At 36.8% G+C, this 27059-nt stretch overlaps 1 protein-coding gene across 1 annotated transcript in view; it reads left to right on the plus strand.

Moving 5' to 3' along the window:
- Col25a1 (collagen type XXV alpha 1 chain) overlaps positions 1-27059 on the plus strand; it is a 444456-nt gene that overhangs the window by 230661 nt on the left and 186736 nt on the right. The window contains exons 3-4 of the mRNA XM_078021824.1: positions 6887-6931; positions 9120-9127. Coding sequence (XP_077877950.1) covers positions 6887-6931; positions 9120-9127 — 53 coding nt within the window. The remainder of the gene's footprint in view (positions 1-6886; positions 6932-9119; positions 9128-27059) is intronic.

Genomic DNA, 27059 nt, shown 5'->3' on the forward strand with positions numbered 1-27059 from the left:
TTTATGTGTGGGAAAAGAATGATAGAAATAACAACTGTCACATCAGACCTCATTAAAGTCAATGAACTGCAACATCAGGCTGTTTGTAGTCTTGAATAGTTTCTATTGAATATTTTACTATATTTATTATCTAAATATTAAAAACAGCAATAAAGGCAATGTCTCATTTGCAGGAATTCTATTTCTGGAAACAAAGCATCTACATAAAGCCCAAAGCCTTCATTGCATTCAGCTGGGAAATCTCTTTCTTGAATTATTTAAGTGCAGTAGTTTTCCAATGTGTTTTTGTGAGAGGCTTCAGTTGTCTCATAAATGTGAACATTTTTCCTAGTTATAAAATTTATAAATATCAGTTAATTCTGAATGAACTTGAAATGTTTCATTTAAACCTTGCCTCAACTAGGACTGAACTTATATTGAGATAACCGAGAAGCTGTCTTAGAAGGAAATTTTTGTTTATTGGCCTTCTTCTATGGCAATAGAAACTCTTAAGCTATTGGAAAATAACTCTGATTATCACAGGAGATGAGGTGTTTCCAGAAAAGGGTCCAAGGAATTCCCAGAGAGAAGGGGGAACTTGACTTGGCTTAAGTGAAGGAAAAAAATTTCAGCACATGCCAGACAGAGGCGTAGATGGAGTTTATTTAGGAATAGAGAAGTGCATTCAGGGGAGAACGCCAGCTACCTCAAGAGAGATGCTTTTTGGAGTAAAGCAAAGAATATGCATTCAAGGGAGAAATGGACCTTGAATGCAGAGAGAGACCGGGGTAGGGGGGAGGTTGGGAGGGATGATATCAAGATGGTTTCTGGTGGTCTATTCAATCTCAGGATCCTTTGGCTGACATGGTCTTCATTATCTGATTGGTAGATGGTATTGTAAAGTCGTCTAAATGGTAGGTTCCTCCAGGTAGTGTATCTCTCTTTGCTTAATTTATTCATTGAGGGAGTGGCAATTAACAATTGTCACTTTACACATTTTCCATGAATCTGGGGAGTAAGAGTCCTGGGAAAGAGACTGGGTTGGGGAGTGACAGGCCTGGCAAAGTATTCGGAACTTCTGAAGTACTGTCTTTTCGCTGATCCTTCCTTCATTTATCCTTTCAACCTATTTCTTATTTCTTCCCAACTCATAATGATCACATTATATTGAGAATTAGATTCAAAGTTCTGATATGTCACTTGTATTTATTTAAAACATTAGCAATTGTTAAATTTCTGTTTGCTTTAAAGTTAAAAAAATAGACAAAACAGGAGTCCTATTCTTGGTATATTTCATAAGAAAGAAAAAACATACTTTGCCAGAAAGTCATGTTTTCCTTTTTAAGAATCTCCCAGTGAAAACTATATTCTGGAATAATCAGCTCATTTTCTTTTAAACCAGTAACATAACCTGTTTTGGCTACTACATAAAAAGAGTACTTCATTTTACATTTAAACCAGTACACAGTCAGTTGGCTTTAGACAGTTTAATATTTTACATTGTTAATAAAAACTCATTTATTAGCCACTCAAAGAATTTTTTATTATTATTATTACCTTCCGTGGGCCACATTGGATTTGGTTTTTGTTCGGTTAATTAAAAAAATTTTTTTTAACTTTGTTTTAATTACTCATACATGACAGTAGAAAGCATTTTGACACATCATACATAGAGTATAACTTCTCCTTCCTCTGGCTGAACATGGTGCACCGGTCGTGTAATCATACCTGTATATAGGGTAATAATGTCCATCTCATTCCCCCACCCTTCCCATCCTGTTGCCCCCTCCCCTCCCTCACTCCCCACTGCACAATCTAAAGTTCTTTTATTTTCCCCACCCCCCATTATGGATTAGCATGAACTTATCAGAGAAAACATCTGGCTTTTGGTTTTTTGGGTTTCGCTATTTCACTAAGCATGATATTTTGTTGGTTAATTTGGTTTTAAAGGGCTGGGAATTGAACCCAGAGACTTGTGTCTGCTACACCAGGGCTCTACCAATGATTTGGATCCCCAGCTCCACCCATAGTTGTATTTAACCTTCATTGAGTGGACATAATTTTTAAAATATATTTTGTTATAAGTTTTATATGGAATTCTCAAAAAATTCCTGTATAAAAGCTTCAATATAAGCATTCTTATAAAAAGCATATCCATAAAAGTATTTTAAAGATTGGTTATTTTTATTCAGTTTTTAAAATATCCTCTAAGATTCCCTGAAGACCTTAAAAGAGCATGCTACAGGGATGCTGCCATATCGATGTTCATAGCAGCACAATTCACAATAGCTAGACTGTGGAACCAACCCAGAAGCCCTTCAATAGATGAATGGATAAAAAAAATGTGGCATCTATACACAATGGAGTACTATGCAGCAATAAAAAATGACAAAATCATAGAATTTGCAGGGAAATGGATGGCACTAGAGCAGATTATGCTTAGTGAAGCTAGTCAATCCCTAAAAAACAAATACCAAATGTCTTCTTTGATATAATGAGAGCAACTATGAACAGAGCAAGGAGGAGGAGCAGGAAGAAAAGACTAACATTAAACAGAGTCATGAGATGGGAGGGAAAGGAAGAGTAAAGGGAAATTGTATGGAAATGAAGGTAGACCCTCATTGCTATACAAAATTACATATAAGAGGTTGTGAGGGGAATGGGAAAATAAACAAGGAGAGTAATGAATTACAGTAGATGGGGTAGAGAGAGAAGATGGGAGGGGAGGGGAGGGGGGATAGTAGGGGATAGGAAAGGTAGCAGAATACAACAGTTACTAATTGGGCATTATGTAAAATTGTGGATGTGTAACCGACGTGATTCTGCAATCTGCATTTGGGGTAAAATTGGGAGTTCATAACCCACTTCAATCTAATGTATGAAATATGATATGTCAAGAGCTTTGTAATGTTGTGAACAACCAATTAAAAAAAAATTTAAAAAAAAATAAAATAAAATATCCTCTAAGAATTTGACAAAACAACTTTAGTTTTAGGGGATCAGGACATTATAAATATTCACATTATTAAAACTATGATCTGATTAGAGTATGAAAATCAAAGTTTAGTGTCTTCCTTTTTATTGTTTGTAATTAAAATACACTGAATAATTTTACTAACAATTTTTATATTTTTATTACTAGCCATTGAAACATATCAATGCATGTTTGTATTGACATGTTTAAATTTGTCAAAATTTTTTTTCAAATTTTAAATTGAACTCACTGCTTTTAAATGCATACTGGAGCTGGAGATGTAGATCAATGATAACCAACTTGCCTAGCACATGCAAGGTCTTAGGTTCAATTTCTAGTCCTCTAAAATAAAAGATAAAAAATAACCAAATAAATAAAAATAAAAAATAAATACTGTGTATCTGAGCCCCCAGAAAGGTTGTTTAAGCTTGATCTTGCAATACTGATAGGAGTAGAGAGGAATAAACAGATGCATAAAAACAGGGGTAGAATCAACAGGTTAGTGAAATTAATCAGATAAGCCAGATCAGCACGTTTAGTACCTCTAATAACCACCCACCCTGAAGGCCACATGAAAGCTTATAAATAGGCACAGGTTTACTTCTAACCTTAGAGGAGAGCCTTAACACAGTATATCATTAGTTAGGAGTAGAGCGTTCACACCATATTAGTTTAGGCCCAAATCACTGGTTTTCTATAAAAGGCCTTGCCATGATATTATTTGATGACCTGGATCTGTCTATTGTTGGGTTTATAACAACTGGTCTGTAAAACATTATCATTATGGCTGCTTTAAAAACAAACAAACAATTTCTCTCTTAGACTGTTTGCATCATCTTTGCAAAGTTAGCAAAAACTCTTTCTAAAACATAAGCAGTGGCAGTGGCCATGAATCTTCTAATCCTGAAGAGCAATCTGGTTTTGTAGTCTCCCTCTGTTTTCTAGAACTCATTCTTCAATGCATAAATTCTCTGTGTGAAAGTTTCACTTCCTTTCTTGCTGATAGCTTCTGTTTTTTCTCTTCTCATTCATATTTTTTTAATCTGTTTCTTTTGCAGAGTCATGTCTTTCTGCTGATAGAATTACTTGGAATTTTCTGTTACAAACCTCTGGCCAAATTCAGTGAATAAGAGTCCTGTTCTAGCTACTTTATTTATTTATTTATTCTTAGTTGTTGGTAGATCTTTATTTTATTTATTTATACATGGTGCTGAGAAAGGAACCCAGTGCCTCACACATGCCGGGCAAACGCGCTTTACTGCTGAGCCACAGTCCCAGCCCACTCTATTTATTCTTATAGTTGATGCTTGACTGACACTTATCACTCAGTTTGGAATGGAAATGGTCACTGTCTTTTCCAACTATTGTTAATATCACTTTTGTTCAGAAGACGTTCATCATGTGTTTTTTTCTGATCTTTTGCCTTTTCACTTCTTATAGGCCAGCTGTCTATTGTCAAATTCATCTCATCCATTTCATTTTTTAATTTTATTTTTGCTCGTAAATTCAGAAGCAAGATCAAATTCTTTTATCCACACAGAGACATCAAAATTCAATTTATTCTCCTTGATGCAAGATCTTTATCTAGGTCTTTCTGGGAGTTTCATATAATTTTTTAGTTCACTGCACTCAGGATAATACTCAATATGGTCTTCTCCTTCCTATTGTAATTTTAATATATTCTTCTTCAATTTGATATTATTTGCAAATCCAGTATATTTTAGATTCTCGTCGTCTCATAATTTAGCTTCATTTTCTCTGTCAAATATTCTGAAATTCTTTGTAAAACTCTCTCTCCAATAGATCTCTGTCTTGCCAAGTGTGTTCTAATTCCTTACACCCTGTGTTTCAATTCTCAAGTAACAGATTTTCTGCAACATTTAATTCATTTCTTTAAGCCTTCTGATTGAATATTTAAGGCAGAGAGATTCAGAAATATTATTCCTTTGTCATTTAATTTTTTTTTCAAAAGATACCATTGCTTCTCTGATCATTTTTCCTAATCTGTTATTTTAAAAGTACTTTTTTCAAGCTCTTAAAATTATTTATGCAATCTATTGTTTTTGGTGAATTTTACCATTCCCAAGGAAGATTCTTCAGGGGAAAAGTAGTAAACAAGCTAATTCCCAATAAATAAATAAGGACAAGATGTGTCCTAAAAGTTAGGGTGGGACCTTCTGTCACCTTTGTTGTGAGTCAGTCAGCAGTCAGTCAGAATGCCTGCCTTTTTGTAATTCTCTATCACTCTGTTTGGTAATTTTGAATATTTTTTCTTCATCTTTTGATAGTCCCAAGTTTCTCTTCTGTGTATTTAAAGATGTATTGTTTTGACTTGTCAATTGAAGTTGAAATTCCATCTTAGGATTTCTCTATTCTATTCTGGAAAAATGGTCAATGGTTCTCTTACAATGCCTTCTACTACTTTTCCTACCAAGTGAACCACAGACATCATTAACTACACAGTGTTTCTTAAGTAGTTCTTAGTTTAAGTGACTTTGTATAACAACAACAAAAAATCTGATGACTAATATTAAGGAAGTTGTATATGTTAGAAAATGTCAGTATGTACAGATGCATATATGTGTATTTGAGTAAGTGTATAAATATATTTTTTCATACCTATTTAGGACTTACTAGGTTTGAATATTTAGTTCTTTGATTCTCTTCCTGTTCTTAACCTGACCAAGAATACCTTGAATATGACAAAAACCTCCCCTTAACCCAGAATACAGAAAGAAATCTGAAATCTAATGACTGTTGTGGATTTTACTTCAAAGCAGCTTCTCTTAATATATTTAATCTATTTCATTGCTCAATTGATTTTAACCCTCTTCCCAAACACTTATGGCCAGACATATCCTGTGGGAGGATTTGGGGGGAAACTAACTGGCCCACTGATGTTTTCATTTCTCAAGATAGTGTTTCCATGTGTAAGCTGGTGGCTCTGTGTCACACTGAGAGTCACTGTGTGCTGAAGCCTATACTGCAACTCATGCTTTAAATCCAGTCAGCTCTCTATTTTCCTTGGCCTTTTTTCCCAACAATATTATAGGCCCTCCATTCTCATGGTGGGCTAATTATTCTCTTCTATTTGCCTGAACCATAATTCAGTGGAAGCTATTCCTACCCAAGGAAATGAGGACAGAAATTATATAATTGAGAATAATGCCTTTGAAAGCTATGGATGTCTAGAATTTTGTGCTAAGTCTGATACATACCAGCTTGGTGGTCCTTAGAGTCAACTCACTGGAAAAAAGTTTTTTCTGTATTTTTAGAATAGCATCCTCACAAAGACTATTCATTAAATGAGTCCATCTCTAGAAAAATTAAACTTACTATCCAAACGCAGTGCAGTTAAGAGAGGTAAATTTACTCAAGTGATTATCAGTTAAAGAAGTTTCAATATATTCACATGTAATAAAATAGAAACATTTTACAGCTCTTTTCCTTGACTGATATTACATTTAATTAATGGCTAACTAAATATTTCCAGAAAGATTATGATAAACCATAAACCTGACTGAGCAGAAACTGTAGTCACTGGGGAATCAGTACTTTCTATTGGTAATATACTAAAACTTTCAGAAAATACATATTTTTAACAAACAAAATCTCAATACTAACACTTTGCTTAGCAAAACCTTTCTTTACTGATGATATTAAGCAGGATGAACAAAAATTCTGACTCTAATGTTCTTCAGTAACACTGGAAGATCAGATCAGCTTATAATTAAATAGAGCTTAACAATTTGCTGAAACACTAAAAGCAACATTGCTCTTTACAAACATCAGGTCTCTTTTTGAAGTTGGTGGTTTAAAACAGAGAGAAAATATATAGAAATCATGTACTAACCATTTTGCAATGCCCCACCACCACCACCCCGGGAAAAAAAAAGTTAAAGTACACTCAAAAATGTATTCTTTGTATTTCAGGTCCTCCGGGAAAACGAGGGAAGAGGGGTCGGAGAGGAGAATCTGGTAAGTCTCTCTCAGCTGCTGTGTCATTCATGTTCCAGTGAGGTCCCCACATCTGTTTCTTCTAATTAATGATACTACTTCCTTATTGGAGGTTGAGTGTATGTTTAAATCTTCTACACTAGACTTAGGTTTTTTTTTTCACTCTTCTGTTTTTATCAAGTCATAAGAAGTTTACAAAATATCAATTGCAGTTTGATAACCACTGACTCCCAATTTTGCTGTGCCCACTGGAGGGTTTCTTAGCTGCGCACAGTGTGGTGACATTGCCCATGTTTCCATCTCTGTAGGTGGTCAGGAAATACAGGATTTTTGCAAAAATATCTGCCTTAGGACACTGAGGCACATGCCTTGGAAAGCTTTATTGTTATGTCATCCAACTGGCACAATTTTGTCATGCTTTTATTCCCATTCTTTTTAAGTGTTGGGGATTTTGATCCTTCTTGTATAGTTGAAAACTTCTAGTGATGACAAGAGCATTGGTATTCAATCCAGCATATTCATTTTGTAGTTGAAGAAACAGAGGCCTGGAGCAGTCAGGTGATCCCTCCAAGGCCATGCAATTTTTATGAGCCAAACTTGAAACAGAACTAATGGTCCTGACTCCCTCTCCAGTCATTTTAGCTTTCAGGCCAAATCCCTATAGGCAAACCAAAATGGAAACGCCAAATTAAAATATTTTTGCAACCACGATAATTACCAGTAGGTAAGTTCACTTACTATTTTGTTTTATGAATCTAAGATCCCCAAAATGTAAATGGCCAGATGAAGTTTTTATCAGCTCATTAGTTCCTACTTTCATGGTAAGGTAATTTAAAGTTTGATTGTAACCTGCTGTGAATTTTTTTTTTTCTGTAAGTTGTTTATTAGTATTCAAAATGGTCAGTTACTGAGTGTTGAAACCTTAGGAGACTAACCCAGGAGGAGCAGACAGCAGATTAATTGGGAGATTGGGGAGGTCTCATTTCCTTTTCCGTTTTGAAAAGAACTGTCAAATTAAAAAGAGATTATGAAAATTCATTAATGTGAGCCATATAGCTGCTGGATTTCTTTAAAAGTATCCTCAAAAGCTATCTTTCAACCTCACTGAAACTGAATAATTGAAAACTTGTAAAGGTATCCCTTCACCAAGTGCAAACTTTTTTAATAGGCTGCTTTATAAATTTGAGGTAAAAGAAGTGACTAAATATTGCTGAAGTCACATAATTATGGAAATGACGTTTTTGTCATAAGAAAGAGAGCATTTAAGGGAAAAAGAAAATTTTATGCTTATGCAAAGTTTTATTGGAAACATAAAAATCAATTCTCAACTTCTTTGCTACTTTGCTATTGGTGCTTTAATTGAACATATAGTGCAGGAAATACTGAGATTTTCTTAGACTTTGCCTGGGTTTTGAAGAGAATCCATAGTTTTAATGAAACTCTGGCAGAAACACTAGGAGTTAGTCTTTTATGTTTTGACAGCATTGTATTTTCATTAAGAATGAAAAGGATTGTTAAAACAAATCACAGGTACATTTCTGATTTGGCTGTTTTACCTAACTCAAGAAGTTAGATATCAATTCTCATTAACTGGACTGTCTTAAATAACCAAAGATTTTCTTGATTCATATTTTATCTAAACTTATAATGGAACAGACTTCACTTAAGATAACTGGCTAGGCATGGTGGAGCATGCCTGAAATCCTATCGGCTTGAGAGGCTGAGACAGGAGGATCCCAAGTTCAAAGCCAGCGTCAGGAACGGGGAGGTGCTAAACAACTCAGTGAGACCCTGTCTCTAAATAAAATACAAAATAGGGCTGGGGATGTGGCGCAGTGGTTGAGCATCCCTATTCAATCCCAGGTATTGGCTCCCCTGCACCCCCCCCCAAAAAATGAAGGCCCTCTCAGTAATTGACAAACAGATCTTGAGGAATCTGAAAATCCCATGAGATTGTATGTAAAATTTTTGTGCCAGTATAAAGGCATTTTTTCTGAGATGGTCTCAAAGAGCTCATGACCTAAAAAAGTCCATATCTAGATTAAAATGACCAATAATCACTGAGTTCTTAGTAACCTCCATGTCCCTTGTATTGTGATGAGAATGATGAAGATCTTTCAAGCTTTTATTTAATCTTAGCATTTTTGCACACTCACTAATTCATCTCTCCCTTTTTCTTTTTCTTCTCTCTCCACCCCTTACCCCACAGGTCCTCCTGTAAGTATATTTGATGACTTGGGCTCTTCTACATTAATCAGCATCATGTATGTTAAAATTTGGTTAAAGCATCAAAATATTATCTACGTTTCAACTAGAAACATATTGTTGACCTTTTAGGAGTACTTAAGTTTGAAAGAATTTTTTTTGTTTGTTTGTTTTTTCACAATTTGGGGATCATGTGATATGTTGGAGATTGGAGTGCAATATGTAACCATTTAAAACACAATTTAATTTTTGATCCTTTATCACACACCAATTACTCACTTGGGACATTGGGGATAACTTAAGAAGCTTCCAATTTTAAATACTTTTCCTGGAATTCTGAGGTTTCTTTTGCAAGCAAATCTCCAAGCTATTTCACACTTCTTTTTTCATCTGTTTAAACTTGTATCTGAAATATTTGCATTTGCCAGTCCACCAAATGTAGATGGCAACAGGATCTCGGAAGTGATACCCCCTGTGGGCTTGGCCCAGGCCTCCCTCCTTAGCAACACTCCCTTTGAAGTCTGTTGGAGCTTTGCCTGCATAAAGAGCCTGAGATGGAGCCCTTGGAGAGTTTCACTCTCTTTTTTTCTTTCCTTGAGTAGGTCATAGCTCTAGCATTCCAGTCTGCTTTGCACTCACAGGAACAGATTATCTTGTCAGCTTTGAGCTAGATGTGTTTTTGAGTAATATCCTGGATATCTCTTGTCTGACCCCAGAGTTTATTCTGTGCACCGTGCCTTTACAGTAGCAATGATCATTAGCCTTGAGATATTTTCTCATCCCAGATAGCCAGTTTGCTGCAGGATTCAAAGACTCCATATTGGCAACTTACCTACAGGCCAACATGGTCTGGGGAGAGGGGCTTAGCATATACTCATTTACTTGATTCAGAGGAAGCATTGGCTTCCAAATATCTTTTGCAGTCTTCCTGTCACGTTCAAGGATGGAACATAAATCACGGTCAGAAAGTCTTTGCTTCTGTAACTGACTTTCAGCTCTTGCCTAATGCTAGGCAGATGGCATGCTCTGGGTCTAAGAGTCTTTACTCTTTGGCTTCCTATTTAAGCCTCTGTCTTTAAAACTAGAAATAAACCACTACCATCCAGGAAAAAACCCAGAGATTACAGCTAGAGTAGCATGTTCAACATATTTTTGTGTAACATACATTTTTACCATGTGGAGAGATAGTCAAATTTCATTTCTGCCAGGGTACTAATATTTCTTCTTTGATTCTTTGAAAATTCAAGTAGCACTTGCTTTCTTAGCTATCTATTAGTCCAAATTTTCGACTTAAAGATTTCCATTGTCCTCGTGTTATTAAATATAGGAAAGAAAACTAGCATTATTAAATATACAGCAGGCGATAGCCTAGGCACTTTAGACATGTGATTTCATTTTGTTCTCAACAACCCTCTGATGTTATCATTCCAATAATGTTCAGTGGCAGAAAAGAGAGGAAAAAAAATATCAGCTATGCTATCTTTACTAATACAGTGGATGTTACCATAGTACTTAGAATCCTGTATCATATGGCCCTTGTAGGTTAAATATCTCTTAATGAAATCTGATTGAGACTCTAATTTCTAAACCCTATCCATGACTTCTAAGAACTATCTGCTTTCTATTAAAATTTGCTTTAGAGGTACAAATTAAGTGACTTTATAACAAATTTCCATGATGTTTCTTATATCTGAGTAAATATGAATGAGTAAATAATGAACAATAGCAATATGATTAGATACTTATTAACAACATATTTATATAAAGGCAGTATGCAATTATTGATGATTTTAATTTCTAGCGATCTTATTCCTCCTAATTTTAGCATCATTTAAATTTTACGTATAGCTTTTCCTTCTACTTGTTTTCTATGAACTGATATCTGTCAGTTTATATAATTTCATTTTTGGAAAAAAAAAATAATCTCCCCGATTTTGTGTCTTTTAAAATATCACTCAGCTATCTCCATGTTATGCTCTGAATATGAGGTGTCCCCTAAAACCCCAAAGCTCTTGCATTAATGCAGGGATGTTTGGAAATAAAATGATTGGGTAGTGAGAGCTGTAACTAATAGATCTGTCCTAGTTTGACTGGGCTGACTGGGTGGCGACTATAGACACGTGGGGTCTGACTGGAGGAGGTGGGTCATTGGGGGAGTGCTCTTGATGAGTTCATCTTCCTGAGGCCCCTTCCCTTCTTCTCCCTGCTTCCTGACTACCATGAGGGGAGCAGCTTCCCTTGGTAACACCCTTCCACCGATGTTCTGCCTCATCTTGGGTTCAGAGCAAAGGATTCTGTTGACCACAGACTGAACCTCTGAAACCATGAGCCCCAAATAAATTTTTCCTCCTCTAAGTTGTCCTTGTCAGGCATTTTTGGCCACAGCAAGGAAAAGTTAGCTTTTGTGGGGTGACTAACATACTCTCCAAATAAGATACTGGATACGACATCAAGATATTGTTTGCCATTTTAATCACGAATGCTCTTGCCACCATTCTGTACTCTAAACATAAAGTCCAAAGGTCATCTGAAAAGTTGAATAATCTTGCTTCTTGGCATATAATTTATGGCAAGTAAATAAACTTCCTCAGGCCCTGAGCATGGGAGGCACTGTGGCTTCCTGTGAACAGAAGGATCATGAAGTGTCACTGAGGATCCTGATGTGATTCTCTTGTCATTCACTTTCTCATTATACAAAAGATGGCATTAGGGCACGGCTCTGAAGGAACAAACAGCAACAGACTGGTTGTCCCAAGGGGAGGATGGCAGATCACATTGTCCCTCATTATCACAAAGAGTCAAGTCATCTGATTTTCTTTGCCCTCCCAATGTAATGGTCTCAAGTAAGATTAACAAATAAGACTTAACAAAAAAAAAAAAAAGAAAGAAAGAAAAAAAGAAAATCATACATAATGATAAAATTTAGTTTAGCAACCTTGCATTTATATCTTCATTTGATATATTTTGGAAAGCTTGCATATGTCACTCTAGAATTATGTGTGGATATGTAATTATATGTTTCTCTTGTCTGTTTCCATATTCTTGTATGTTGAGATCATTTATAATTTAAAGCTTGAAATGCAACTTGCATTAGATCCCATGTATCAATTTTCTCTACAAGAAGCTATTCAACCTTGTCCATTTTGACAAAAACATGTTACTACCATAGGAGTCTCTGCTATAAATGGCTGCAGTGGGCCACTTTTATGACAATATATGTAATTTTTTTAATGTGAGTAGCAAATACTTTTTTCGTTTTCTTTCTCATAAAGGTAACAAGTATAAGCATAATGCTTTAAAGGACCCGATGCAGGCTTTTTGAGTGTATAACTCAAATGTGACAACTCTTACTTGCAAAAATGATGATATGCTTGACCATTGTGTTCCTGACTCTGAAATTGCACTCCTATTTTGGATATCTTTAGAATATATTCATATTGAAATAAGAAGTAAAGTGTTTGATTAAAAAAAATTTACGAAATAACTTCAGTGTTTTCAGATGGAGCCAATTTTCTTCCTGTTCCGATTTTCAGAGTCAGGAGGGGGTGCAGTCCCTCTGTCCTTTTGTCCCAAAAGGAAGTACCATTGTACTATTCATGAGTCACAGAATCAAACAAGTCCTATACATGCAGCTGGAAGGGAGTCAGGAGACCTTTTTTAACTGGCTGTTTTATTGGTATCAGTCTATCAAGCCCTATAATTATGCTTGACTGACAGAGATATGATGTTATTGTTGGTAGCAAGAACCCTCTGAGGTGTGAAACATGACGCCATTGCACAGCAGTTCCGTTCCATCCACCTTCCACAATTGTCAACTCGGTTTGAACCTTAGAATCTTGTTGACAGATGAATGAAGCAGACTCGGCCAAGTTAAGCTTACAGTTGCTATTTCTGCCAATGTGGTAAATGAATTAGGAAGAGAAGTCTCTGTAGAACGTTCAGAAGAAACTCTGACATTTCTACTTCAAAATAAAAAAAAAAAGAAATCTATATGATTTTTAATAAAGTAAATCTTTTCCAGATATAACCACAATCGATAGCAACTACCTACCATATGTCACATTACCCACCAGTTCTCATTCCACCCCTGTGACCTAGAAATTTATTACACGTGTTTTACAGAGGAGGAAACTGAGGTTTGGGCTGTTTGAGTAATTTGATCAAACCTGCACATCAAGCAGGAGATAGGTCTGGAATTTGAACATAGGCTTATCTCTCTTAAAAGCTCACTGTCCCCATTATTTCTACAAGAGGTTTTTCAACAGTAAGGTCTTAATGTTACCACCTATTTTGCAGTTATCTTATTTTATCCTCTATTGTGTATGGTTCATATCACACTCTCCTTAGTTGCTTGTAGATCTCACAACTTGTATGTGTTCTTTCTTACTGCCAGTTATTTAAAACTAACTTATGATGAATCATCTAATTATCATCTAATGGAAGCCAATCCTGTAAAAGTGTGACATTTGTCTCTTGAATCAAGAAACCTATTTTCTTGAAGTTTCTCATAAAAAGTTCCTATACTTACTTCTTTCTTATATTGCTGCTTAATTATGAAAATATTTTTGTTTCTCTTTTGACTCTTTGAATGGGTAGGGACTCTTCTCTTGTAATAATGGAAAGAGCAAACGATGCGTCTTGTAGGAGGTAGTATCATTACAACATACCAAGATAGCAAGATAAATCCAGTCACCAGGACAAGCTAAAGAAATGAAAAACTGGAGAATTAATATGTCATTGAAGGCTACTTGGGGATGGAATTATAATAGAATGACAATAGGCTATGGCAGGTTTTATTTGCCTTCTAGAACAGAGGGAGAAAAAAAAGGAATATAATTATAAACCAACTACAAGGAGGTTCCCAGCATGTCATTTCTGCTCTTTTGAGTCGTTCAGGTGCCATTTTTGGTGAGGTCAATGTTTAGTAGTGATTTGCCTTAATTCTTCCTCTGCTATTGGTTCTGTAGATTGTATGCCAGGTTAAGAAGAACTTTAGAATTCTGAAAATGGCAATGACAATTAATAAGTTTACAATTGAACTGTGATAAATTGAAGCATGTTGAAGTGGAAAAAGAAAAAAGAAAGAAGAGAAATAGATATGCAAGTTTAAATGTTATTTTTCTTTGCAGCATTGGTTTTTGTTGTGGGGTATTTCTGAATACCATCTGTTTTAGAATAATTTAAATTATTGTAGCAGACAAACATTGAGATGTTACTGGCTTACCACAATAAAGATTCATGTCTTATATGTGGTTAGGGGCAATTCTCCTTTCAGGGACCCAGATGAATGGAGACTCGGCCAACATCAACATGTGGGTTCCAAGGGTCTCCTGGACCTATAGCCATCAAATAGATAAGAGAGTAGAGGGTCAGAAGGGAGGGTTTTTTTTTATCAAAAATATTGGAAATATACACTTTTTTGATTTGTATCACTTCCAACCACATTCCTTTGAAGAGAGTCAAATCAGATTCCTATCTAACTTTCAGGGAGATAGATATAGTTGTGAGCTCAGAAGAAAAGGTAAACAAATTAGGGAAATCTCTGATATCCTATCTGGAAATAATTTCTTAAGAATCCCCAGAGAGATGTATATAGATACATGACCTCTGTTACAATTTAAAGAATATTCATTAAAACAACTATCACTAGAAACCCAACTAGAAAAAAAAAAAAAAGAAGCAAGAGATTTAAAATAGAGAGCAAGCTGGACATGATGGCACATGCCTATAAACCTGGTGACTTAGTAGGCTGAGGCAGGAGGATTGCAAATTTGAGGCCTACCTCATCCTCAACAGTTTAATGAGACTCTCAGCATTTAGTGAGATCCTTCTCAAAATTTAAATAAATAAATAAATAAAAAGGACTAGGGATGTTGCTCAGAGGGAAAGCACCCCTGGGTTCAGTTCCCAGTACCAAAAAACAAAACGTATAAGTTGAGGGATGGTTTATAAGCACAATGGGGGTTTAGCCCATCTTTTCTTATTGTTCCAGATCTGGAACATCTATAAAAATTTAAATATAGTACATATTATAATATTATAGTTATAATATTAATACATTAGCTCTATTTTGATGCACATGTGTTGATTTCATTGAAATCTTTGCAAAATTGAAAACTTGGGATTTAATGGATTAATACCAGGGGGTGAGACCAGGCCTGCCAGGTAACTTCATAAAGGCTTTTGATTTTAAACACTTTCCACATGTTTAAACACTAGTCCACATTGCTATGGCCTTTCTTTCTGTTTCTCTGGCCACTGAATGGCTTCATGGCTTTTCATCGGTAACAGAATTAGGAACAAGGAAATCTCCTTAACTAGGAACAATACTGGTTATCTATGTTGTCTCATATTCCTGTTTGTTTCACACTGAAGTTTGATCTTTAATAAGGACTCTGAGATAAAAGGATGAGCACTTTTAGGTTCACTTTCATGAAGTGTGAAGCGTGATCCCTGCTGTTCTTATGGTGTGAAGTCAGGTGATTAAAGCAGAAAAAGTGAGAGTTTAGGGGTGAATCCTCTCTCTTCCAAGGATAGTGGGTAGGTGGAATAAAAGGGAGCTAAAGAGTGCTTAAAAAAATGAATATAGTACATGTCCATCTGATTTTTTAAAAATAAACTTTATAGATAAACCCAGGGCTTCATACATACTTGGCAAGTGCTCTCCCACTGAGTTATACTCCCAGCTACAGTCAAGAGTTTCTAAATAATAAAAAAAAAAAAGTAAGCTCAATTCATCAGTTTTAAAGTCTTTGCTTTTAATTGATTAGATCCCTGCATATCACCATTGGTACCCAGTCTACTAACAAATGGAGTGTCACATAACCCCTGCCTGTTTTACTTTCTTGTCACCAAATACTTAGTTACATTGCTAAATTCCTAGGGCTGTTTATATGAGCACACATGTAAATATCTTATGGGACAAATTATTATGGGACTCCTGTGGATTTATAAAGTAATATCTACCTATAGTCAAGTAGCCACTTTAAAATCAAGTGCTATAACAAAAGCAGGCAGAACCATTGTGAATGTTGGAATTTGAACAAGGTCAAATGAGTGATCTGGTTGACCATTTTTTCCTCCTCAGTGGCTGAGCATTTGACAGTATTCAGCAGCACATGATCAGAGCTCAGTGTTCTCATTCTTCTAAACTAGCTACTTAAAATGCTGTGATTCCTCTTAAACAAAGTGTGGTTCCTGTTTAATTTCCTTTTACGTGGACACCATGAAGCTCTCCTGTATTTGGTCTAAGTTAACAAAATGTTCTGTTGATCGGAACCAGGTTGTGAGCTAGAATATGGAAAGCATTCCTTCCTTTAGTTATTAAATGTCCTTAAATTTTGCCTTTGGTGGAATTTAAAAGGTATCAAGCCATGGAATCTGAAGTGTTCCAGATTGTCTCAATGTTTTAATTTATAAATGATATTTATAATGCATGATTTAATTTCACAAATCTTCCTGCTTTCATAAATTAACTTAGAGTTAAATTACATAAAACTTTTGCTTTTCTGTTACTTGCTAGTATTTTGAGCCTCAAAGATTCACACAAAATGTATTTATTTCTACATAATTTTTGTTACAATTTCCCTGTGGTCAAGGGAATGAACAAAAGGTATAATGTAGAATTTAGACACAAGAAATGCTTTAAGGATAGTTAATCATTAGTTCATATGGTTATTTAAAACAGCATCCTTTCATTCATCAAACTTATACCTAGCATCTAATTTATGCCATTTCTTCTGCTGTACAATGGAGATAAAATGGCAAATAATACACATCCCTGTTTTCAGGGACCTTAGAATCTTGTGGAGAATGAAATAAAGCAAAATCTTAGCAATATTATGAGAGAAATAAGTTCATGATATGTCAGGGTGTGGTGAGGGGACAGTGGAGGAGTAAATGATCCAGATTTAGCAATACAAAGGGCATCAGGGATGCCTCTGGATCCAATCAATTTCAAGGTCTTATCAAGGTGAAAAATCAAAGTAGTGGGTATTTTCAAGAAGTTAGCATTTTCAATACCTTTGAGGTAGAAGAAAGAATGGCATTTTGGGGGAAATCATGTATTCAGTAAGGCTAGAACATAAAGTCCAGGAAAGGAGATTGGAAAGTAAGGAGTGAGAGCTGAGACTGGGGAGAGAGGCTGTGAAGAAATGCAGACGCAGGCTAATTTGTTTCCCTAAATGTAGGCAGGCTCTGAGTGACTCAGTTAAGCAAGAGAGCAGCAGCATGGCTGGGGAGACATTTTGGGAAGAGCACTCATGCTAAAGGCCAAGGTGGAGGAGCAATGGGAAGAGAAAGATGATCAGGACAGTATTGCAGCTATTAAGGCGGGAAGTAGAATGGTGTGGAAGAATGGTAGCAGGGCAGATGCAGAGGATGGGGCAGATTGAGGGGCGTTGATGAGGTCAAAATGGTGAGATGCACGGCTAGGTAGAGTAGAGAACACGAGCGAGCAGTGAGGGTGCTCTCAGGTGGAATCTGGGCCATGCAATTGGGACAGAGAATAAAGAAAGCAAGAGCAGAGGAAGGAGGAGGTGGAGGTCTTCCGCTGAGAAGGTATCAGGGAGACTTTCAGGATTTATACAGAGGATGGGAGGAGTGTCCCAGAGGAAGAGATTGAGGATGATTCTCCAGTGAGGGCAAAGAAGGACACTGCAGGGGCGGAAACCCAAGAAAAGGAGACTTCTAGGGAGAAAAATAGATTTCAGTTTTGAATATTTGGAGTTTGAATTATTGGTAAGATATGGAGTAGAGATTCCAAGCTGTTCCCATTGTGACACAAATGAGTATGCACTGGAGGTTTTAGTCTCTTCATGCTGAGCTGCTGGCGTGGTTGGAGTGCTGGTGCTCCTGCAAAATGCCAAAGGAGTTTTTTTTAAAAAGGATCAATGGGCTTACTAATAAAAATGACCTTGGTGATTTTATCAGTCAGGATTGTCAAAGAAACACAACCAGTAGGAAACCTAAATATGCAGGGAGATTTATTTTATGAGATTGACTCACACAATTGTAATCCAAAATTTGTATGCAGGCCAGCTGGCTGGAAACTCGGGCAAGATTTCTCTGCTGAATCTTGAAGTAGAATTCCCTCTTCTCTAGGAAAAACCTCAGTTTTTGCTCACAAGCCCTTTCACTGGCTGGCTGTAGCCTACCCACATTATTGAGGGAAATCTACTTAGTCTACTGAGTATAAATGCTAATCACATCTACTAAATATCTTCCCAGCAGCATCTAGACTAGTGTTTGTCCAAACAGCTGGGCACCAGAGCCTAATCAACCTGACACAAAAAGTTAATAATCCTTCTACACTGATGTTTTAAAATAAACACCGCTTCAAATTCGGCTTTTTCAGATCTCTACCGAACATGACAGATGTACACTCACCCTTGTCCTATATTTCTTTCTTCTTCCCATTCTAAATCGTTTTCTCCTCCTTCCATTACCCCTTTCCATGATTTAGCTTTCATATTCCACGTGAATAACTTTGTAACTTTGGGGTAAGATTATGCTTGTGTAACGTGACACCCATTCCTGGCTAACAGTAATGCAATTAGATGTTAGATGCCTAAACCGTTTCCTATTGATCATTTGACGACACAGCCCTATGAGGTAGGTGGGCAGAGAGCTTTGTTCTGTTTTACTTCACATAGCTGTTAGTAGAACTCAGAGAAGGGGAGTGATAGGCTTAAAGGACATAGATCCTGTTATTGTTTGGATGTGATATATCCCCCAAAAGCTCCTGTGTTAATGCAGGAGTATTTGGAGGTAGAATGATTGGATTGTGAGAGCTACAATCCAATCAGTCCATCCTAGTTTGAATGTTCTACAGGCAGAGCTGGGTGCGGTGGCTCACGCCTATAATCTGAGTGGCTCAGGAGGCTGAGGCAGGAGGATCAAATCCAGCCTCAGCAAACTCAGTGAGACCCTGTCTCAAAAATACAAAAATAGGGTTGGAGGTGTGACTCAGTAGTTGAGTGATCCTGAGTTCAATCCCTGGTACCAAAAATAAAAAGGAAAAACTAAAGGCAAGTGAGGCATGGCTGGAGGAGGTGGGTCACTAAGGGTATGCTCTGCAAGGGTGCGGTCCCTTCCCCTCTTCCCTCTTCTTCCCAGCCACCATGAAGTAAGTAGCGCTCTTCTGCCATGTCCTTCCACCATGATGCGCTGCCTCACCTTGGTCCCAGAGCAATCGAGTCAGCCAACCATGACTAAATCCCTAGAAACATGAGCCAAAATAAACTTTCCTCCTCCAAGTCGTTCTTGTCAGATATTTGGGCATGGTGACACAGAGCTGACTAGCCCAGATTCTAAATGGCAGGTAGGCAGAGCATGAGCTCTGAATGCTTGTATCTGACCTTTCTGCAGCAAATAAATGCAGACGCACACTTCTGTGGGAACAGCTACAAGATGATCTATTTGACACATTTGAGGATGAAACATTTCCAGAAAACCCAGAATTTGAAACCTATATTTAAGATAGAGTGGTTGGTGATGGCATTTCTGCTGCCCGGAGCCTGTATCAGGAGGGAGGAAAAAGGACAATCCTGGAGCAGTCGGGAGTGCCCAGGAACTGAGGGGTGCATCAGTCAGGAGGTCTGAGTCAGGCATCCTGGGCTGCAGACCAAGCCACAGAGGCGAGGGGCTGGCTCCTCCTGACTTCTTCCCCCCATGGTTCTCTCCTGGCTCTGGACCTGTCCCACCTCCCAGTGTTCTGTGGGCAAAGAGGAGAGAGTGGAGACGGGAAAAACTAGAGCATCCGCACCAAGTGGCTGAATCACCACTTCCTTCTATGAATATCCAAATGAAATCCATATTTGTGTAGCTAACCCACAGAAAAAGAAGGGGAAGGTTTGGCAGGCATAGTAGAAACCCAATCTGGAAACTACAAATTTAAAAACAATTATTTTAAATTTCATATCACAAACTTCCTTTTGGAGACTTCCGTTAACTACTTCTATGTTAGGCTATTCTTCTGGGAGTAGAAATATAAGCATTCCAGAGCTTTGTGCTGCCCAGGGCCCATGGATTTTATAGCGCACATGAAAGCATACTTGAGCCCTGTACTGCAGACATGGTCTTTTATTCTGATATATAATTTCATTCAACAGTAGTAGACACACATACTTGGTCTCTTGATTTGCAGTTTTGGGAACCATTTCAACTTGCCCCCTTCCAGAGAGCATTATTAACAACCAATTGGCATACAGTCTCAGGCTTTTTCACAGGTGAGAGTGGAAGTTGAAAGAGTGGATTAGAGAGTTCTCTGCAGGCACCCCAGATAATTTATCGCCCTTCTGTGGTAACTGGCTGAATGTATATATCTTTCACCATATGTAGCCTTCCATTTAGACTTCTAATCAATGGTAAAGAATAAGAACTAGTTTTTAAAAACCATCCCTTGGAGTGGAACTAATCAGCTTGTGGTTTCCTTTCAGGTAGTCTGACCATTATCCAATATGCCCTATATATATCCTTGGATAGGAAATGACCTAAACTTCCACTTCCAGTTGTGTGGATTATTTATCCTGACGCCCCCTCCACCTCCATCCAACCCTCTACTTTGCATATTAAAGTTAAGCCTCTAATCACTGAATCTCCATGTCTGGAAAGTTGATCTGGGAGTTGCCATTGCATACAAACTTACTTTGTACATTATATGGCAAGAGTTGAAAAGAAACTATTTTAGAATTCTCGTATTGTTTACTAGTTTGAAAGTCGTGTGAAAGATGAGGATTTATCCCTTTGCCTGACGAGATTCCCCTGGGTTTTATTTGTTAAGAATGTTATTTTCCCAGAGGAATTAGCTTCCCCTCTTTAGAGGGCGTAGAAATTCCCTTTTTAAACTTGAGTTTGGTGATGTTAATAGAGTTTAGAAGAGAGTTTGGAGAACGTAAATAAGCTGATGGCAATTTCAGATCGTTGGAACAAAATGAAAAATGGCTTGACCTTGTATCAAATATCATAATTTATAGGAAACTCACTACAGAGATTGTATATTTCTTATAATATGAAGTTTCCTATGTGCAGATATTTAATCAAAAACACAAGGCAAATGGATTTGAATTGGGAAACCACCTCCTATTCATCATTGTGAGGAGGGAAGGCTTTTATTTTGTCATTAAAAAGTATCCTTAAAAAGTGGTCAATTTCTTTCATCCCTCTTTCATATCATACTTTATTTCATAACTTTTCATACTTTCTAGAAACTCCGAAAACTAATTACTCCATTCTCTAGGTTTCTGTTAAAAATAAATTAAACAGGACGTTTTCATGCGTGTAAATTATCACTAGAAATTGACCTTCCTTTTCTCTGTAGTGTTAGGTCTTCTTTCTGTTGCCCTAAAAACAGGGTGATCACCAAGAGGCAGCCTAATCTAGGACTTTCGATGATTTTAACACTCTTATAATGTCAGTAAATTAGGCTTCATGGGCCATAGAAGCATTCCTTTTGGGAAGAGTTTGGAAGCAGTCAGGGCGATGGGTTACATTAGGATGTTTCTTGTTCCGGGACTGGAAGTGAGCATCATTTCAAGTGTGAAGTATTTCCTCACTACATCCTGCTTTTGTTGACTGACAGTAGCTATGAAAGGTGGCATACTATTAAAATCAGCATGATGAATCTCTTGCAAAAGAACAGCTCTATTGCTGCAAAAGAACAGCAATATTTTCACCTTGCCTCACTCTGTACTGGCTAGGATTTTAAATACTTTAGCATACCAAGAGTGGTCTCTAAATGGTACCCTAAATTGCAGACCTTCAAAAAAAATCTATTTTTTGATACTGGGGGTTGAACACGAAGGTGCTTTAACATTGAGCTAAACACTCAACACTTTTTATTTTGAAACAGGGTCTCACTAAGTTGTTGAGGGGCTTGTTAAGTTACTGAGGCTGGTCTCAAACTTGTGATCCTCCTGTCAGCCTCCTGAGTTGCAGGTTTATAGGCATGCACCATCGTAACTGGCAATCTTCAGAATTTTTACTTTATAACCAAAAATAGCTGAATGTTTGACATTATCCATTCATTTTATCTTATGGAGCTCTATAATATGGATTACTTATATAAAACTTTAGCTACTTATCTATATATGTATATATGTATATGTATAGTTATATATATTATATATAATATATATTTTTTATATGTAGAAGTATATATAAATCATATATATAATTATATATGTATAAATTATATATATATATAATTTATTATATATATATAATGTGTAGATAGATAGATCTAGCCTATGGAATATTAACCCCATAGGGGAGTATTAAGTTTTAACATCTGACATGTGCAAACTTTTATTCTTAATAAATTTTGAAATAATGTATCTATAGAAATCAACCAAGATACTATCTCTTCAGTCAGAATGTTTGGTAGCTCAAACTTTTCTGTTAAATGAGAAAAATAAAGTTTTAGAAGAATCTCTTCCTAGGATTTTAATCTTCAAACCATGGAAAGTCTGAGAATTCACAGAACATTAAAATTATAGTGTTTAGTAGTTGGGAATCTTAGAGATTGAATCCAAGTTATCTCTTCATTTTCTAAGTTAATGAACTGCAGATGAAGCTCAAGTGGGACTTTCAAGAGGGCCATTGCTACACCAACATAGAAGCATTTGGCAGTAGTGACAAAGGACACAGTGAATAATGGTATTCAGTATGTTGCACCTAAATTAATTCATTTCTAAGGGAATATCTTTTAAAATGCTTCATATAGTAAAGAGTTCAATTCATCAAAGTCATTGTGTCACATCTGTTAGAAAGATTCATTTCTTGCTGAACTATAGCCAACAAATTTTCCAGAAATGACATTTTTCACAGCTTATTCTGTTCTCCTCATCCTGACACAAACGACATCACAAGTATGTCTTGAGTGACACTGAAGATAGATGAGAATAAGCATTCTGTTTGTGCATATGGAGGTTTCAGATCTTAAGAGAAGTGAATATTTGTAGGTCAAGATGTTTTTTGAGTTTCAGTTAGCCATGAACTATTTATTACATTTTTTGCTTCTTAAATACTTGTGGGGTTAAGGAGTAGAATAGCACTTTGGAAGGAATTTATTTCCTATTCTTTAAATAACATTCTTTAATTACTTGATTATCCTTTAATTACTTGATTTAGACTTCAAAATTTTGTCAATCTCTGGCTTTATCTTAATTTAAATGGCAAAGGGGTTGAGAGAAGGTTGGGGAATTTACTTGTTGAATTGAGTTAAAATACTTGAATAACTTGGTAACTGATTTTATTCCTTTTGGATTCAAATATTATTTAAATATTAATGTTTCTACACCTGTAAGATTCAAAATTTATTATGCAATGGCATAAGACTGAATAATATGTGTGTTTGGGGTAAAGAATATTGCCATCAAAATACAATGGATTTTTTCTACTAAGTTTAGAGGAAAACATGATTCTACAGATCATTAGTGGGTTTAATATTTCTTCTTATTGCCTACTATGTGCTGTTCATGAAAAGGAGGTGTTGAAAACAATTTAAACACCTTGACTTTTTTCTACATCAGAAAACAGGCGCGTTAAAGTTTCATTCTTTATGATATTCTTGGATCATAAAGCAAAGATGTTCCAAATCTATCAGTTCCTGAACAATTTTGAAAATCTGAATCATGGCTTATTTGAAATACTTAACCTCACAGTGTCCTGGTTGGAAGTGCCTTACACTGCTCCCTCCAGGCATTGCAACAAAACTGTGTAAACAAGGGGACCAGATTCCACTGTACTATAGATGGCTCATGTGGGAATTTACACAGGAGCTCAAGGAGCCCGGAACTCTACTACACCTGCCCTCTGACATTGGTGAAAAATCCTCCCTCATCTTAATGGCAGAACCAGGTCCCTTGATTGCCTTTGTGTGTAAAGAGTCTCCATATTGCTCATGTCCTAGTTCATGCTTTATGTCCCTGTACAGTCTTTGGAAGAGTTCACATGCATGTGTATATACGTGCATGTGTTCTGTGTGAACAGAGCTGAAACTTTCCCCTGAGCTGTCCTTTCAAAAAATAAAAAAATAAAAATAAAAAATAACATGACTGAGATTTGCATTTTGTCAAAAGCTTTGAAAAGATGGCTTTAGCAGACTTTATTTCTGAAGGTTTGTACTGCCTTTCTACCTTTAAGAAGGACCTGGTGGGCTAGCCTGATTTACTTCATGCACACCAATTATTAATACAAATGTCCACCTTAGCCTACTTCCTTTCATTTATACAATTTCAGAGTGGGCCAGTCAGCCATGCCCCAGGTGGGAGATGAAGCCATTCGCGCATGTGGCCATGTGCTCCATTCTCTCCCCAGTAGACTCCTGAGCATGCTGTGGCTACAGCCCATGCAACACTTTCTTTTATCCCTTAGCAGTTATTTAGAATCATTCACAAAGAACCTGGGGAGCCTCATCAATAGAGGTAATTTAGCCAGTGGCTCTAAAAATGCTAAGCTACATTCTCTGTCTCAACCGAGAACATTTGTATTACAGAAGAAAAGAAATGTATTCAGAATACTCTCAGTAATATTACATTTTCTAATTCAATCCCAGCATCACTAATTGTAATGTTCCCTGTTAAAATAAAATGGTTTATTTTTCATTACAATCAATTCTTTTTTAATTAGGAGAGAATTTTAACTAGTTCTCACAATCTGATCCTCTGTTACAAGGTTTTCCAATCGCTTGGGAAGCATAGGAACAAAATAAGGAAATCTGAAAGAATTTATGAGTCTCTGTGTTGCCTGTGGCTCTAAGTCCCCCATTAAAGGGTCTAAACCTTATTTTTTTTCTTGTTTATCTAGCATCCCTGTGGTGCCTGACATTTACGTAGTTGATATTGACTAAATACAAATGCATAAAAGGAGGAATTTTTACAGTAAGATGTTTATGATATGTTTCTCACTGCCCAAGGACTGTGTGGTATGACCTCATAGTTAGAAAAGTGTAGACTCTAGGATCTAATAGAACTGTCTGTAGCTCAGTTATTTCCACTGATTGTGTAATCTTGGGCAAGTCACTCAATGTTTCTCTGAGTTTCCACAACAGTGAGGTGGGGCTCTTCATGGCACCTACTGAAGTTCACAAAAAGCATTAGCACTGCCCCAGGTGCGTTAGCCATTGAAGGAGCATGCAGCAGAGTAGGAGAGATCAATCACCAATGTCTGTAATTTCAGGCAGATTGTAACGTCATGAAAAGAATTGAGACAGTATCCGTGGATATTCACAGGAAATGAAGTTCTCTGCCACAGGGGAGAAGGTGAAGCTTTGTGAAGGAGGTATAAGCCCCTCATCATGGATGGGATTTTGATAAGTGGAATGAGCAGAAGGCTACTTGGGGCTGTGGGACAGAAGCAACAATGGTGTTCCAAGGGTCAGAAGCAGGTAGCAATTGGAGGGAGGTCACAGGGCTAACAGCCTCTCTAGAGGCTAGAGCCCAGGGCTTTGACTGCCAGGTCTAACTGCACCTTGATTTGATCCAAATGAGATCCTTTGATGATGGAGGAAAAGTGAAGTTGTAAGACCTGGCCAGTCCATCCTGCTGGAGCTGCCTGAGGGCTCCAAGGACAAGAGTTCTTTCTCTGACATTTTGTCTGTGCTCTGTATACAGAGCTACTGTCATCCTGTTGCGACTTGCTTGGTAAAGTTCCTTTGGCTTTATTACAGAAAAGGTAGGGATGAGTGATTCATGCAGTTTCTCTGATAACTCACCGTGAGCATATCTAAAGGCAATATCTAAGAATTAAAAGGAAATTCAGAATATATTAAAAATTCCAAGTTTACATAAGTGGTTTTTGAGTCCTAATTGAATAAATATAATATCTTTATTATTTTTTTTATAAAATGTATTACTGAGACTAATTAAATATGAGGTAGAAGCATAAAACAGTTGAAATAAATTTAAAAGCATGTTTTTAAAAAAACTGTTTAATCATTACCAGTAAAAACTAATAATAATAAATCAATCCTCTACTAATTGATAAAAGTCTTGATGCAATTGAATTTATTAAGTCTAGCTTTGTGGGCATATCGCAAAAATAATGTGGAAAGAATAAAAAGAAGTTTCTGAAATAGAAGTGGGAAACAGTATCTCACACACCTCCCATTTCCTCATTTCCCTCCTTAGCAGATTAGATGTCTTGCTTTACCATCAAAATCACGTTCTTGCACAATCCTCTCTATCTTCTCCCTCTCTCTCTCTCTGTCCTGTTGGGGGAAAATCCCATGCCTAGTTAATACCAGCTCACCCTATCTGGCACCAAGACCAGAATCCCTGAATGTGCTTAGAGGATAAAGTCTCTGAACACTGGTACCATTTTTAACTCAGGAGCCCTAATCTCAAGAGGGTAGTGCTAGTCAATAGTCTACTACAGGTCCCTAATGCAGTCATTCTCTTACTTTCTTAACTATTTAACATCTTTTTCTTGCTCCCAATTCCTCCAGTAGCTCCCTCCCATTTAGCTTTGTTGATAACTTTGTTTCCTATTCATAAGAAAATGGAATAAATCAGAATGTAGCATTCATACTCTGCCCCACCCTGTCTGCTAATTCACTGAGATTCGTGCCCTCCTTCCCTCCTGTTGCCAGGCATGGACTGTCCTTTCACTTATGCAGTGGTCCAGTCCCCTCTGCTTTGCTCAAGATCATTGCTTTTCAATTGCCCTCTTGCTGTATCATCAATTTTCCCTCTCTTTTGGATAACTCCATTAGCATAAAATTATGCCACCATATTTTCCATCTTAAAAACATCATAAAGCACAAGCTTCCTCGACCCCACCTCTTTCTCCCTGCACTGTCCTAGTTCTTTGTCACATCCATTCATTCCCTCCCCCTTATAACCAAACTCCTAGAAAGAATCGTTCATATTTCTCAAATGCTATTTTCCTATTCTCTTCTTTTAAAGTATGCATCTCTATACCACACTGCTGGAACTTTCTTTTC

The sequence above is a fragment of the Ictidomys tridecemlineatus genome, chromosome 9 (assembly GCF_052094955.1).
Source record: "Ictidomys tridecemlineatus isolate mIctTri1 chromosome 9, mIctTri1.hap1, whole genome shotgun sequence".
Lineage (NCBI taxonomy): Eukaryota > Metazoa > Chordata > Mammalia > Rodentia > Sciuridae > Ictidomys > Ictidomys tridecemlineatus.